Here is a 15,914-nt window from a genome sequence, read left to right on the forward strand (position 1 = left end):
TTGGGGAATGACCATACAAGTTATGGTATATGATTGTGGTGGAACACCATTGTGCTGTAAGAAATGATGAAAGGAATTGCTTCAGAAAAACCTAGGAAGATTGACATAAACTGATGCAAAGTGAAGTGAGCAGAACTATGAAAACAATCTACATAGTAACAGTAGTGCTGTAACGATAATCAATTATGAAAGACTAATTCTGATTAATGCAGTAAGTAACCATATTTCCAAAGAACTTGCGATAAAATATGCTGTCTGCCTCCAGATGGAGGGCTGAGGGACTCAGTGTGTAGACTGAAACAGATTTTTTTTTCTCTTTTTCTTGCTTTGTTTTTTGGGGGGGATAGAACGTGGCTAATATAGACATTTATTTTTCATAACTATTCACAATCGTAATGGGTTTTGTTTTTCTAGCCTTATTGGGTGGGGGAGACTGAAACTGAAAATAAAATACTTTTGAATTTTTTGAAAATAAAAAATAAAATGCCTGTACTTTTTGACCCAGAGGTTCCACTGCTAGGCAGTGGAATAGTTCCAAGGTGGTCACTAGACAGAAAGGCCCTATTTATAGCAAAGTATTTGTAGCAATACTTTTTGTGGTAGCACCAAACCTAGGAACAAAGGAGGTACTTAATGGCTAAATGAATTGTTATGCCTGAATGCATTAGAATATTGCTGTTCCATAAGAAAACAATGAACGTAATGAATGTAAAGAGACATGGAAAGATTTATAAAAACTAATGCAGTGTAGAGCATGCAGAGCCAGGGAAACAATATACACCATGACAACAATGCAGATGGAAAGAACAACCACCACAAAACAATCGAAACCAAAAGTTGTGAAATTGTAAAGAATAAATGTGGCCTCAAAAAAGAAGATACCTCCCACTGCTCCGCTACTGAGGTCCAGGTACACAGGTTTGGAAATTGCGTAGGATGTCAGATTTTTTTTTAATGTGTTTATTGGTTTTGCTGGAATTTTCCCTCTCTTTAAAAAAAAATATTCTTATAAGGAATGACCTTCAGGGAGTGTGGGGTTGGAGAGATCCAGAGAGAAATCTAAGTAATGTAAAAATAAAAGCTATCAATGAAATATATTTAAATGTAATCTTGGCAGGAGATGGGGGGGGCAGCTAGATGATGCAGTGGATAGAAGACAGGCCCTGGAGGACCTGAGTTCAAATGCAGATGTCAGACCAGACACTTGACACTTACTAGCTGTGTGATCCTGGGTAAGTCACTTAACTCCAATTGCCTTGCCAAAAAAGAAAAAAAGACTATTTTTGTACATATGAGTATGGACATTTTATTCACTTTTCTTGGTTAGATTATTGCAATAATTGGTCTTACTCCACACTCCTCTCAAGTCCATCTAATACATAGCTGTCAAATTTATATTTCTAAAGTCTAGGTCTAATCATGTCATTTTCCTGCTTAAGAATGTTGGGGGAGGTGAGAGTCAAAAGTCAAGGACAAGGTTGGGGAACCTGCAGCCTTGAGGCCACTTGTGACCCTCTAGGTCCTCAAGTGTGGCCCTTTGAATCCAAATTTCATAGAAGGCCACATGTGGCCTCAAGGCCGCAGGTTCCCTACCCTTGGTCGAGGATGACTCCAAGGTTGCAAGCCTGGGTGCCTAAAAGGTTGATAGTGCCCTAGATAGATAGGACAATTAGGATGAGAGGAGTAGATTTTAGAAGGAAGATAATCAGTTCTGTTTTGGACATATTGAATTTGAGATACCTCTGAGATGTCCAAGTAAAGATGTGAGACTGGAGCTTTATGTGAGAGATGAGGGCCACAAATATACATCTAGGAGTCATCTGCATAAAGGTGATAATTGAACACAAAGAACTGATGAAATCATGAAGGGAGAGTGGAGATAGAAGAAAGGTCTGTGACGTATTCCAGGGTTCTCCCATGCAGAGGTTGAGACACAGTAGAGAAGATTGATAAGGAGCAGACAGACAGGTGGTCAAAGAATCAGAGGAAACTATGTCACAAAGAGGAGAATGAATCCAGGACAAGTTGATGAGCAGCATCAAATGCTACCAGCAGGTCAAAAGGAATGAGGACTGAAAAAAAGGCCATTAGATTTAACCTAATCTTTGTATCCTAAATGCTGAGTACAGGTGCTTAATAAACATTTGTTGAATTGAGAAAGAAAAAAACAATTTTCAGTGGCCCAACCACATCAAGAGCTAATGGGCATTCTTCCATGATGACATAGCTCTCTCTTACATAGGAAGGAAGGTTAAGCTGTCCAAAAACTCTATCTGAGCTATAAGAGATCTGGTTTTCACTTTCTGTGCACCTCAGGTAATTCTAGGAAGTTAGAAAGGCTATACTGTCTTAGAAAATTCTTAGAAAATAGCGCAGTCTCTGTAAGGTGGAATGAAATGAGGTACTTGCAAGTTAAAGACATGATGACTCTGAGGATCTTCAGAAATCTACCAATTTTCAAAGGCTCCATATCCTCACAGGTGGGACTTTCATGCCGTTAGGTGATCAGGAAGCTTCGTAGTGGGAGCTGGAGCCTGACTGGCCTCGAGGCAACTTTGTCTCCTTTTCAGGAAAACTAATTCCTATGGGGAAGGAGGACTCCTCTGGGTCTTATGGGTCCAGGAGAGGAAATTTCAGGGAAACACTGGTTGAAGATTGATAACACACTCCCCCACCTCTTCTAGAGTAGGGATGTATTTCATTCTTTCTAGGACCAAGATTATTTGGTGTGATTAACCTGACTACTTTTTAATGTTTTCATTTATGATATTTAGTTGTATCATTTCCTGGGTTCTCCTTTTTCCTACACTATTTAGTGCAAATCTTTATAAAGTTTTTCCAATATTTCCCGTCTAACAATGTAGTAGTATTCTGAAGACTATGAAATGCCTCATAGGGGGATTATTTGGAGCTGAAAGGTACCTTTGAAATCTAGTCCAATCCCCTAAACTTTATAAGTGAGAAAACCGACTCCAAGAGACAGGAAGTGACTTGATATATAGGTCAAGCATAACTAATGTATTTGGGTTTTTTATTTTTATTTGTTTTTTATTATTTTGGTCTTGGAGTCCAAAGACCTGAGTTTAAATCCCTTCTCAGATTGTGCATAAATCCTTAAACATCTTAGAACCTCAGTTTTCTTATCTATAAGATAAGTAACATGTGTTCTACTTACCCCATACGGTTGTTGTGAGGTAAGTGCTTTGTGAATCTTAAAATGCTAAATAAATGTTATTCTTATTACAGAGGAAAGGTTCATTTAAAACAAAGGAGAAATAGGCATCATTGAAGCAAACATTAGCCCCTAAGATGTATGTAAGTCCTGATCATGGAGTCTTCTCTGCCATAAATCTGTCCTTGGCTGGAGGCTGCCTGTGCCTTAGAAGGTATGGAGTTCAGGCAGTCTTTTTTTGAATTCTCCCTTTTTTCCTTGTACTCACTGCTCAGGGCAGCTAGGTGGAGTGATGGATAAAATGCCCTGCATGGATGGAGTCAGGAAGATGCATGTTCAAATCCAACCTTAAGTCACTAGCTGTGTGACTGTGGGCAAGACACTAAACCCTGTTTGCCTCAGTTTCCTCATCTGTAAAATGAGCTGGAGAAGGAAATGGCAAACTACTCCAGTATCTTTGCCAAGAAAATGAGGTCAGAAGTGCCAGATGCAACTGAAACAAGAAGACAGCTCCCTCCTCATGTCTGTAGTCTATAGCATGACCACTGATTTCTCACTTTCTCAGCCCGGGGTGTTAGATCTCTATAGAGGCCGCCAGTCTTTTGACGTTATCTCATCAGTACAAGATGAAGGGAAGAATTTTGTGTATTCTTCTTCAGCTCACCTGTCACCATGAATATACCTTGCTGGCCATCCCTTCATTTTCCCCAGTTACTCAAAAGGGAAAGGGGAGAAAGGTATAAATACTGTGTGTACTCAGTACATCTGCTCTTGAACACTCTGTTACCAAGGATCATAGGACCATAGATTTAGAGGTGGAAGGTCTCTTATATGCCTTTGAGTTTAACCCTCCCCCCTCATTTTATAGGAGGGGAAACAGAGACCCAGAGAGGTTAAAAATGATTTGCCCATTATAACATAGTGGATAAGAATCTCAGGCAGGGTTTGACTCAGGTCTCCCAGACTTGAAGTCCAAAGCTTTGCTCCTTTTCTGGAGATATTTTTCTGATGTGAACTGATTTGATTGTTTTTCCATTTTCTCCCTCCCCAGACAAATTCAATTGATTTCTTTACTAAAGAGATAAAATTGACTGGATGTTTTATATTTACAAAGATAAAATTTTAATAACTATACAGGACCAGAGCTATTTGTGGAGATTCCACCAGGTGGCTCTAATTACAGATAAATCTGCTATGTCTGATCCACTGTATTCTGGAGCCCTCCCTCACTTAAATCCAATTCACTGGCATGTCTTGGCATCACCTCCTTGATGTCGTGGCCCTCTTTGAAAACAAAAGACAAAACAACAATTCTGGAGTCAAATCATTTTCAACCCTCAGGGACCTTGGAGATAAGACAAGTATAGTCATTTAAACAGAATAATTTAAAGATAAGCAGAAATGTCATTATGGCAACGTAAAAAAAAGTTACCAAGATGCCAGAGAATTAAGCCAGTCAATAAATATTAAAGCCCATCACAAACCGTTTAGATGAGGTCCAGATAAATTAGAGATGAAACATGCTGAAACATTAAATAGCTCATTAAAACACAACAGTAGGGGCAGCTAGGTGGCACAGTGGATATAGCACCAGCCTTGGAGTTAGGAAGACGAGTTCAAATCCATCCTGAGACCAAACACTTGACACTAGCTGTGTGACCCTGGGCAAGTCACTTAACCCCAATTGCCTTGGGCGGGGGGGGGGGAACACAACTGTACATAAATTTTTGTAGCTCTAAACCATGAATTTCCTCTCTCACTGAAGATTATATATAAGAGTCAATCCATATATGGGGATGCTGACGTAACTGGTTGGTTTTTGATACTCTTCCTCTTCCCCATTCATCTTTCCTATCTTCTGCTCTTGCCTATCTTATTTCTCACTTTCATTAGATCTCGCTCTTCGAGGGCTGTTAATGGATCTTTTTAAAGATGTTCATTGTTATTTATTACTTCTGTGATCTTAGGTACCTCACATTGTCTCTCTGGGCCTCAGTTTCCTCATCTTTAAAAACTGTTATTTATGCTAGATTGGTATTTATAAACAGGATACTTAGTGATTTCAAGGAGTCAGGGTGTTAAAATATAAATCTATAAATGAATGTAGATCCTGTTGTGATTAATAACATGTAAATTTCAAAATATTATTGAGTTGATAGCTTTTTTTGGTCATAAATTTTCTCAGAAACTGAATAATGAATTCAAAAGAATTTATTTGCCAATTAAGCTTCAGCACTTGAATTAGCAACTTTTATTTGAATGTATTTAGGTTTGCCTTCAAGTATATGTTTTAAGCATGACATCCTTTAAAACAATCTGTTTATAAGGCAAGTGTTTGGGGAGCTTAGTACAAATCAATAAAATAAATTCTCAGATTCATTGACTTCAGGCCAATTCAGTTAAAGGTACCCAAAATGTATTGCTTCATAGGATCAAATATTTGTCACCCAAAAAAAAGTTTAAGTAAGGGCATTTTATATGAAAATTAAAAGGTTATCTATCTATCTTTGGAAAATAGGGGTAGAAAAGAAAGGAATTATTCAGACTCCACTGAAAGGAATTTAACTTTAAATGTAGAGTTTACTTTAAATGGGCTCTTTCCATTAATTACCACCAGGGTATTTATGAAATACTTAATCATGAGAAGAAATACAAAGGTTTTTGGTTTGTTTTATTTTGGTTTGCTTTGGTTTTTTACTTCAGTAGTTCATTTTGTTGCTTAATTTCAAGTGAAAATTCTTTTCTTTAATATTTTAGTGAGAAAATGTTAATAGGCAGGTAGAAAGCACATAGAACTGAACCCTATACCACTCTCCACACTTCAAGATTTGTTATCTTGTAAATATGAGTGATTTCTTTACCAAAGTCTGTTTGTACATCAGTAAATCAGGGGTTCTTAACCTTTTGTGTATCCCGGACTGCTATGGTAGTCTGGTGAAGCCTATGGACCCTTTCTCAGAATAAAGTTTTTGAATGCATAAAATAAAAAAATAAAATTACAAAGGAAATAAATTATATTGAAATATACTGTTTTTTTTCCAAAGGAAAGGCCATGAACCTCAGGTTAAGAACCCCTGAAATAGAAGATCTTTGATAGCTGTACTAGATACAAAATTTATCACTCTGAAGCCAATGAATTCAGCTGATCCGGTCTTCAGATATGTCATATCACTAGGTTTATTCTCTAACAGAGAGGGTCGATCACTTTTTTTCAAAGGTCTGCTGGGGTGGCACACACTGAAGAATTATTCGTTTACTGCCATCAGTCCCTGCTTGTTTGTGGAATACCAAGATTCCCCCAGCTCCCCTAGTCTCTTGGTTAACGTAACACTTTTCCCCTTAATTCAGCCCAGAAATGTTAGGATTTAAAAACAAATGAACAACCATAACTAGGCAATTAAGTAAAAAAGGAGCAAATACTAAGGCACAAAAGGTGAAGATAAAATGATTAAATTTATTGGGGGGGGAGCGGTGGTTAGAAATTTCCTTTTGTGAAATAGGACTATTTCTAAAGAGAGGAGAAGAGAAAATACAATGCTTGCAACAGAGGCTTCAGGGAAAGATATGGGGAGTAGCTTTTAAAGTAGATAAAAGGATTGCCAAGCAACAGCGAGGGCCATTTATATTTTAAATTTATTTCATTTTATTTTTAATTTATGGAATAAAACAAGCATTTCCATAATGCAGTATAATAAAAAGATGATTGCACATGAAACTGCAAATCTACTATGCAATTTGCTATTCCTTTTAAATATACAACGAAGTTATGTAAATTTCTTATCTTTTCCTTTTTTGCCCTTCCCTCCCTCCTGCCCTGTCTTTGGAAATAGATTCAGTGGTGGAAGAGATAGTAAAAGATACTCTATTTAAAATAACCTGCCAAATAAATAAATATAGGTACCTGCCAAAACAAACCCAGGAACTATATAAACAAAATTATAAAAAACTTCTTAAATAAAATCAGAGTTAAATAATTAGGGAAATATTAATTGTTCATGGATAGACTAGGCCAATATCATACAAATGAGAACTTTACCCAAACTAGTTTATATATTCAACTCCATCCCAATTAAATTACCAACAAATTATTTTACTGAATTAGAAAAAATGATAAAAATTAATTTGAAAGAACAAAATGTCAAGAATATCAAAGGAGATAATGAAAAAAAATGTAAAGGAAGGAGTGTTAGCAGTACCAGATTTTAAACTACATTATAAAGCAGTAATTATCAAAACTATCTCTTACTAGCTAAGAAATAGGAAGGTAGATCAATGGAATAGAGTGGACATACAATTTACAGTAGTAAATAAACATAATAACCTGTATTTGAGAAGTATTAGGACTTAAGATTTTGGGATAAGAATTCATTATTTAGTAAAAATTATTGGGGAAACTGGAAAGCAGTATGTCAGACACTGGACGTAGACCAATATCTTGCACTGTTTACCAAGATAAAAGTCAAAATGGATACATGACCTACGTATAAAGAGAGATATTACAAGAAAATTAGAAGAACATGGAACATATTACTTATCAGACTTATGGACAAGCAAATAATTTATGAAGAAACAAGAGATAGAGAGCAAAGTTTGGTATAAAATAGATAACTTTGATTACATTCAGTTAAAAAGTTTTTGTACAAATAGAACAAATGTAGCCAAGATCATAAAGAAGAAAGTTGGGGGGGGGGAATTTCGTAGATAGTTTCTTAGGTAAAGATCTCATAGCAAAGGCCATTTATAAAGCCTTAGGTTTGTTGTGGGTAAAGACCTTGACTTTTTTTCCCCAAGAGCAAGAAAGGAGAAATCAGATAGAGAGAACTCACTAACTTTCTGAAGCAATCGATTCCAATTTTGCATGCTTTTAATTGTTAGAAAGTCTTTCTTTATACTGAGTCAAAACCTGATGCTCTAATTCCAAGGTTAAATAAAAGAAATACAATCTTTCACATGATAGCCCTTTGAAATTATTTGAAAACAAGTATCATGTCACCCCCAAGTCTTACACTCTCCAGTAAACCAGTAAAACTCTCCAGTTCCTTCAGCCAGCCTAATATAATATTTTAGAGTCCCCTTGCCATCTTGGTTGTACTCTAAGCATGCCATAGCTGTCATAGTGTATCCTAAAATGTGATGAGCAGAGTAGAACACAGTGCTCCCGACATGTTCTGGTCGGTAGAGACCCTCTTAACCTGTCATCCTGGACATTTTGCTGATATTAAATTAGTTTGGTTTTGCTATGATATAAACCATTTCTAGAATTCAGCCAAAATGAGGTACTTAGTCTTTCAAAGATTGAACTTAAGGCAATATATCATTTTTTTTTTAAATACTAAAGACACTCTAGGGAAATGGCTGGTAGATGAGACACTTCTAAGGCTGCAGAAGAGGAAATTGCACCTGAGTGAGATTAAGTGACTTGCACAGGGTCACACTACTAGTAAATGTCTAAGGCAGCATTTGAACACAGGTCTACTCCAGGTCCAGTGCTCTAACCACTGTACTACCTAGGGAAGGTGACAAAAAGGATAGAAGGAAAGAAATGTAAAAAGAGAGAGACTCTTGTCTGTAAATCTGCAAGCAGTTCAGTAGTCGCTTGAAAGCCAGAGCACCCAGAAGCAGAAGACTGAATATTTTCAGGTTCCAGGGTCAATTCCCAATTTACGTCCAGGCCCTAGCTACATAGATTTGCCTTGTTTTCTCTTGAGACTATAAGAAACAAGGACCTTCTTACTTGGTTATACTCTAAAGGGTGAGTTGAGATTATGGTGGGGAAAGTGGTATAAATCCCCAAGCCACATCATGAGATAATCCAACTAAATGAAATTGGAAGAGTTATATAACCATCAGAATTAGTTAATCTGTCATCACTACTCTTAGAGAAGACTAAATGGCATTCTAGCATTCAAAAAGCCATCTTTTCTGAACTGGAAAACAGTTTATTTGCTTATATTTTCAAACTTGAAAATGTAACTGGAAAGTGATGATTCTTTACGAATTTATCAAGGTTTTACATGCATATGAAAGATTTATATAAATATTTATTTACTTATTTAATATAAATAAATATAAAGAAGACAGTGCTGAGGCCCTGACAGTGATTTTTCAGAATTTGAGGTTTGGTTGTGACTGTAAATTACTTGTTTCTAAATATATAATTTATTTTTGCTCTTCTTTTAACAAAACGCTTCTCTGATAATTGTGTTCAGTGGGCTTAGAAGTGAGGAGATGGTGCTAACCTGGGTTGTCCAGTGGAGATAGATATTTTTGGTTTCTGAGTTGGAGTATGGGTCATTTGAAGTGTAACATGTCCGAAGAGGTTACCTTGTCCTTAATTTTATAAGCTTGTATCCCACCACAAGGATTATATATGTATAATTGTATATTATCTGTTCTTATTTTGAGATGAATTTCTCACCAGGTTGGCGGAAAAAAGCCCTACTCAGTTAATTGCTTTTCTTACTTATATGTGAACCATGATTCATTTTTCCTAGGGTCAGTGCTAATAAAAAATGATTGTCCATCCCTGGACCTCATGATCCCTAATCTAGTTTCCCATAAATTATTATCATTAATACAACTACACAAACTCATAGTCAGATTTAGGCAGGATTCAAGATTTAAAAACAACCATGGCAGTAAATGCCACTTTTATAAATGAAGTTTCACACAAGCCAGATGGAAATGTAGGTATGAAATGGTGTGAAAAATGCTGGAATGGCAGCAATAAAAGGCAAATTGGGAAAAGCAAGAAGTTTGTTTTCCATATTATGTTTAATAATTTTAAAGAACACATCACAGTCAATTAAAAGGTAACTTTATATTAACAAAAATATGTGCAAATATTGTATATGATTTCCTTATTGTTTAAATCTCTTTACAATATCAAAATCTTATCCATAAAAGTTTAAAATAGAACAAAATAGGCCTTTAGTTTCAAGTAAAACTTTCAGTGAAGGTACAGCTATGGAGATGTTTACCATTCACAAAAATGCACAGGGAAACGGCATTCTTAGAACCTGTTTGGAAAACACCCACGTCACGTATGGCTTGCAATGCTCACAAATGGACGCTCACCTTTACAAACCTTTAACCTTACTGAGAAATATGTGACTTTGGTATTTTCCTTCTTATAAAAAACAAACTACATATTCCCCCTATTAAACAGAGGCATACTTTTTTTCCTCCTCAAGACTATCATTTTAGAGCGAGCTCTTTAGGGCTAGGAAAATGCTCCCTAAATAGACAAGTATGTCCTGTGTCCAAGATTCAGAAGAAATATAAAGTCAAGTAAAGGCCCAGTTACCTATGGAACATGAAAGAATCTCGTATATTACGATATGTTTTAGCTCATTTAGGCATTTAAGCAATACTTCTTGATTTTATGGTGCTTTCATTTAACCATTCAGACCTGGCATACCAAGAAAAAGTAGCATGTTACAGTGAAGGAGCATTGAATTTAGAGTCAGAAGTCCTGGGTTCAAATCCCAGGTCCATTACCTCCTGCTGTCTATGACCTTGGGCAAATCATCTAATCTATTCAGGCCTTAGTTTTCTTGGACAAGATGATCTCTAAGGTCTATTTCTAGTTCTAAATCCTATGATTATTATTTCTTTTTGTTTTTCAGGAGAAAAACAGTAACAACAAAGACAGATTCTGCCTTTGGACATTTATGCTTAGCCACCAGACATATGAGAATTTCACACATATATGCCAAGCATAAAACTTAGCTTTTCAAAAAGATGTATTCTCAAATTGGTGGCTGTGCAGTTTTATTTTTTTTTCTCTAAGTGCAACTTCCTTAACTTCTAGGATGAAAGAAATTCAGACCCAATTGTACTTCAGTATGGCTCACAAAATGGCCCTCAGAAAATATTAGGTAAGCATAATAATAAAATTTGTTGTCTAAAAATCTAGATTTTTTTCAGTTGTGTGTGTATATTTGTACATACATGTATCCACTTACTGTCTATACCAAAATCTCTTTAAAAAATTTTAGAGCATCTTAAAAGGTAGTATTTTTCACAGTTTAATAATTTTCAACATTGAATATTTTCTCTGATATATTTTTTGGTTTTATATATTATGTATTCAGGATTTACCAAAACCTAGTTTTTTATATAAAATGCAAGAAATTTTAAATAAAGCTTACAAAAGCATAACTCTTTGAATTGCAATGTACCTATAAGTGTTAATATAATTATAGCTTTTCTTTTAAAAGATCTGAATTTTAAAGTGCTCATACAGTTATTTTAATGTTAGATTTTAGAAAAGCCTGCAATATCTAACTCAAATTAACAATGACTTCTAAAAACAAACATACATAATACCCACATACTGAATATGCACGTGGATAAAGGCATAACAATTGTCTTTTAAACATGATATAGGCTGTCTGACCCTAGAAACATTCATATTTTATCTTGTTTCAACTATGATTAATTAATTGTATATTCCCTAAAATTATCACTTTTTTAAAAAAGATGCATAATTCTGTCATAGACTGCCCCTTCCCCTCAACTTTCATATACCTCTCTGCAGAAATACATTTTTCATAAGTACATCAACACAATTTTATAGCGTCTGAATTCTGGTTAGGTTTCTATTCACAGATAGTATCATTTCTTCATCATGTGCTAACTTTGTATTTAAGGGGGAAAAAAAGATTCGCTTTAATTATATTGCCAGAATAGACTACTATGTCATTTCTGCCTTGGTTGATGAATCAGTGTAAATATTTGTGGTCTTTATTTTTCATTGCTTTATGCTTCAGGCAGACCTGCCTATAGTGATGAAGAAAAAAATGGATACTTTCTTTTCTTTGAGCTTCAGAATAACACAAAAAATTAATGTTAGTCATTCCAAATGCATCACTACCTTCCCAGATTGCAAATAAACATGCACCCCCTTTAATATTGCTAGCATATCTGCCCCTTTTCGTGGAAGAATCTTCACTGTATATTCAGCATATACTCTTAAAATTTGCTTGAATTGTTTTTCTCAGCCATTCTGTGCAAAACAGAGGCAAACTGTTTATAGACCTGGCTTAATGACAGTCTTAGGAGAACAACATGCAAATATTTTAAAAATATGCAATAGAAAACAAATGAGTTTTAAAATTCAAAGAAATAGTCAAGATAGAAAATGCTTGCATAGTATTGCCACACAGTCCATGGTGGTGCCAACTTCAGTAGCCTTCCATCAGGAAGCAAGTCTACGCATTGCCTACAGAAACAAAGAAAGTTGATTGATACATCTGAATTTAACTGGAATCTGTGTCTTCTTTTCCTGATTCCAGATTACATAAACTTCACTCAAATGTACTCATTTGTGGTATATCTCAAAATAGATGTGTTTCTAAAGAGTTGAATACAAACTGAATTTTTGTAAATCTAATCATATTGTAAATGAAATAGAGAAACAAATGATATAAAGGGACTATGCCCTGACTCCTCCTTAAAAGCATGTAATACACCATATTTATCAGCTTTTTAAAGTCTTATTTGTGGATCTTCTTAAAGCAGGGGTTCACCTGTGTTTTATCTTGTGATTATAAAAAATTTAATTGAAATGTATGTGTACACATACATATATATGTAACATGCTTTTCACCTACTTTTGCTACCAATGTTACTTTTGTAAACAGAACAAAGCTGGGTCAGTTAGCTATGTGTAAGAATCAGAAATCAAAATTATCCTAATGATTTTAGCCATGGTTTTTCTTTAAAAACAAAGATAAATGTGAACTAATTTTCATAAACAGAAGTTGAGAATATTGAAGATGTTTAGCCTAAAGAAGAAAAGCCTAGGAGATATATGAACAGGGTGACATCAATGTAGAAGAGGGAAAAGATATCATATATTGCTCCAGAGGGCAGAAATAGGACCAGGGTAGGAGCTATAGGGAGGCAGAGTTTGGTACAAACAAATAATATTTTCATAGCGTAAACTTTCAAAAATGGAAGAACTATATAAGCAGAGTTAGGATGATTCCTTGGAATACTTTTTGTAGATATTTCTCCTTGGTTAGTTTCTAATCAGACGTTCATAATCTGTGCTTTTCAACTCATTATAAAATATAATAAATGATTTTATTTTATTTGAAGAAATAATAATCATACCTCATCCTGGACATCAAGAACATCTTCATTCACCTCTGTGTCCATTAATTCAAGAGGATCTTTATATTCTTGTATCAGATTAATCTTGAGAAAGAGAATAAAGTTAATATTCACTGGAAACATAATTACCCATTCCAGTAACCTAGTTAATTTTGCTGCTATAGACATGACAAGAGCTATAAATCCACACAGAAATGATGAGGGTAAACTGGGAACGTTAGAAGTACATACAGAGTTAGAGTCAGAGCATTTGCTTTGGGTTCAGCCCTCATAGAAGCATTGAAGTGGGATAGAGATGTAGGGTATAGATTCCTGTATCTTCTGGCCTATCCCAAATCATACTCAAATAACACTATTGGAAAACCAAGAGGTCAATGACAAATATTTACTATGAGTACCTGACACATGCCAGGAATGGCAATGGAGACGCAAATAAGTATAAAACAGGGTCATGGCCTGCCCTCAGATACAAGGAATGCTGAATACAATTCTAAATAAAGGTAGGATCACTGTGGCGTGTAGTCCATTCCTTAAACAAATTTAATAGGATCCTGAATGCTGAGGTTACTCGATGGTCTGGTCTTAAAGCCAGATCAGACCAGAGATTTTTTCAGAGTCCAGATCCCCTATGTATTTGGTGAGAAGGTTCACAATATGGAAACCCTTAAAAAACCAGTGGACTTCTTTTGTGAAGAAAATATCAAATTTGAACAGATCCTCATGGTTCTCTGGCCTGGGGGTTGGTAGACCGTTTTTGTGTTCATTTCTAATCTAATCCAAGTAGCAAAGAATTGCAGGATTTAAAGTATTTTAACTCCATTTACAAAACTGAGTTTCACATGTAGTCTTTTGAAAAGACAATATGTTGCTAATGTCCAGTTTTTAAGCACATATGGTTAAACATACCACGTCTAGTATGGGTGTCTTCTTATTTGAGTAAATGGCTTTTATAAAGCTTTCTACCCACAGAGATTAAATGTTTACCTTTTTCAAGATAGGATCTTGAACAGTTTGGATTTTCACTTGGCTCTGTATGTATAATACAGCATCATGAACAGTCAGGAAGAACATGTCCATTACAATATTATCTTCATAGAAGCCACATTGCTCCAACTTTGCTATCACATGGTCTTAGAATGAAATATAAAAAAAGAAAATATGTTCAAGTTAAGAGTAATGAGAGTACAACTCCATACCATCAAAGCAGATTATTAATATCTTCTTGCCTCTGACTCCAAAAATCAATGCATACATTTAGTTTGTATTTCCAAGGAAGCAAGGATATTTTTCAAACATTGACCAGTCTTAAACATTTACCTAGCTTACATTGTAGTTCTTTGGATGTCAATGCTCTTGTTATAAAGTGACCTTCAGGGAAGACATAGCATTTTTGCCTTTCTTGGTATTCCCCCCCAGGGCTTAGCACCTTGCATAATAAGCATTTAATAAATATTTGTTGACTGATTGGCGATAGCCCTAAAATAATCACACACACACACATATTTTTAAAAATAGCATAGCCTTGGGTCAGCTAGGTGGCACAGTGGATAAAGCACTGGCTCTGGAGTCAGGAGGACCCAAGTTCAAATTCAGCCTCAGACACTTGACACTTACTGGCTGTGTGACCCTAGGCAAATCACTTAATCCCAATTGCCTTGCAAATAAATTAATAACACAGCCTTGAGTTCATGTACTTAAGTGCTTATGTATTTCTTGCCTAAAGATAATTAATAATATTTGTCATATGAGATGGTTCTCTGAGAAGAGGAGGGCTGTAAGAATACTGGGGGGTAACTATGATGATGTAAAAAACAGAAGACACCAATAAAAACTTCTTAAGAAAATAAAATGTTTTGTTAATCAACAAGCATTAAATGCTTACTATGTGCTAGGCACTGTGCTAAATTCTGAGGAGACAAGGAAATGCAAAAAACAATCCCTGCCTTCAAGGAGTTTACCTTCTAATGGGGGTACACTGCATGTAAATAGTGAAGTCTGTAAAACACGTACAAAATAGATGCACGTGATGTTCCAAGAGCTTACATTCTCCCGACACATGCAAGATGTTCATGTACTAGCTAGTCTAATTACTCTAATTAGCCTCATTATTCTGATCTTGGCTTTATGCACAGACACCCTAATACATTTTTTTCTGACTAAAAACATTATTTCCTATAAGAAAACTTTTGCCTCTCCAGATAGCTATTATTCCCCTTTACACTACTTTCAATAATTCAGTATATTTGTGTAGGTGAGTATGTATGTGTATATATTGGTTCTCTATACAAATTTAGCACTTGATTATATAATGTTTTCTTCTATTTTTTGTTTGCTTCCTATGTGTACATAGTGAGAGTGGGGGATTGATCAGAGGACTCCTGACCAATTGAGTTCCGCCATCCCACTTGTTAAAATTATGGCATGTGAAGGGCAAGTATGAGAGCCAGTGAGATGTTGATGAAATTGCAGATCAGCCATGCCCCTGGTGACAAAATATGTAACTCAGATTTGCTTTTGCAAGATTTCTTCTTCCAGAAACAGCAAGAGAACACACACAAAAAAGAACAAAAAACTGTGCCACTTCATAATAACTTACAAGCTGCATCTTCAGGTCTTTGTC

General features: G+C 35.5%; 1 protein-coding gene across 1 annotated transcript in view; it reads right to left on the reverse strand.

Moving 5' to 3' along the window:
- Window positions 1–9,894: 9,894 nt before the first annotated feature.
- The window catches only part of SLC26A4 (solute carrier family 26 member 4), a 61,152-nt gene continuing 55,132 nt past the window's right edge, over window positions 9,895–15,914 (reverse strand). Inside the window, exons 19-21 of the mRNA XM_020984589.2 lie at window positions 14,279–14,424; window positions 13,295–13,378; window positions 9,895–12,398 (exon numbers count right to left, since the gene is read on the reverse strand). Of these exons, the coding sequence (XP_020840248.1) occupies window positions 12,375–12,398; window positions 13,295–13,378; window positions 14,279–14,424 (254 nt within the window). The 3' untranslated portion in view covers window positions 9,895–12,374. The remainder of the gene's footprint in view (window positions 12,399–13,294; window positions 13,379–14,278; window positions 14,425–15,914) is intronic.

This window comes from Phascolarctos cinereus, unplaced genomic scaffold, assembly GCF_003287225.1.
Source record: "Phascolarctos cinereus isolate Bilbo 61053 unplaced genomic scaffold, phaCin_HiC Scaffold_1;HRSCAF=81, whole genome shotgun sequence".
Lineage (NCBI taxonomy): Eukaryota > Metazoa > Chordata > Mammalia > Diprotodontia > Phascolarctidae > Phascolarctos > Phascolarctos cinereus.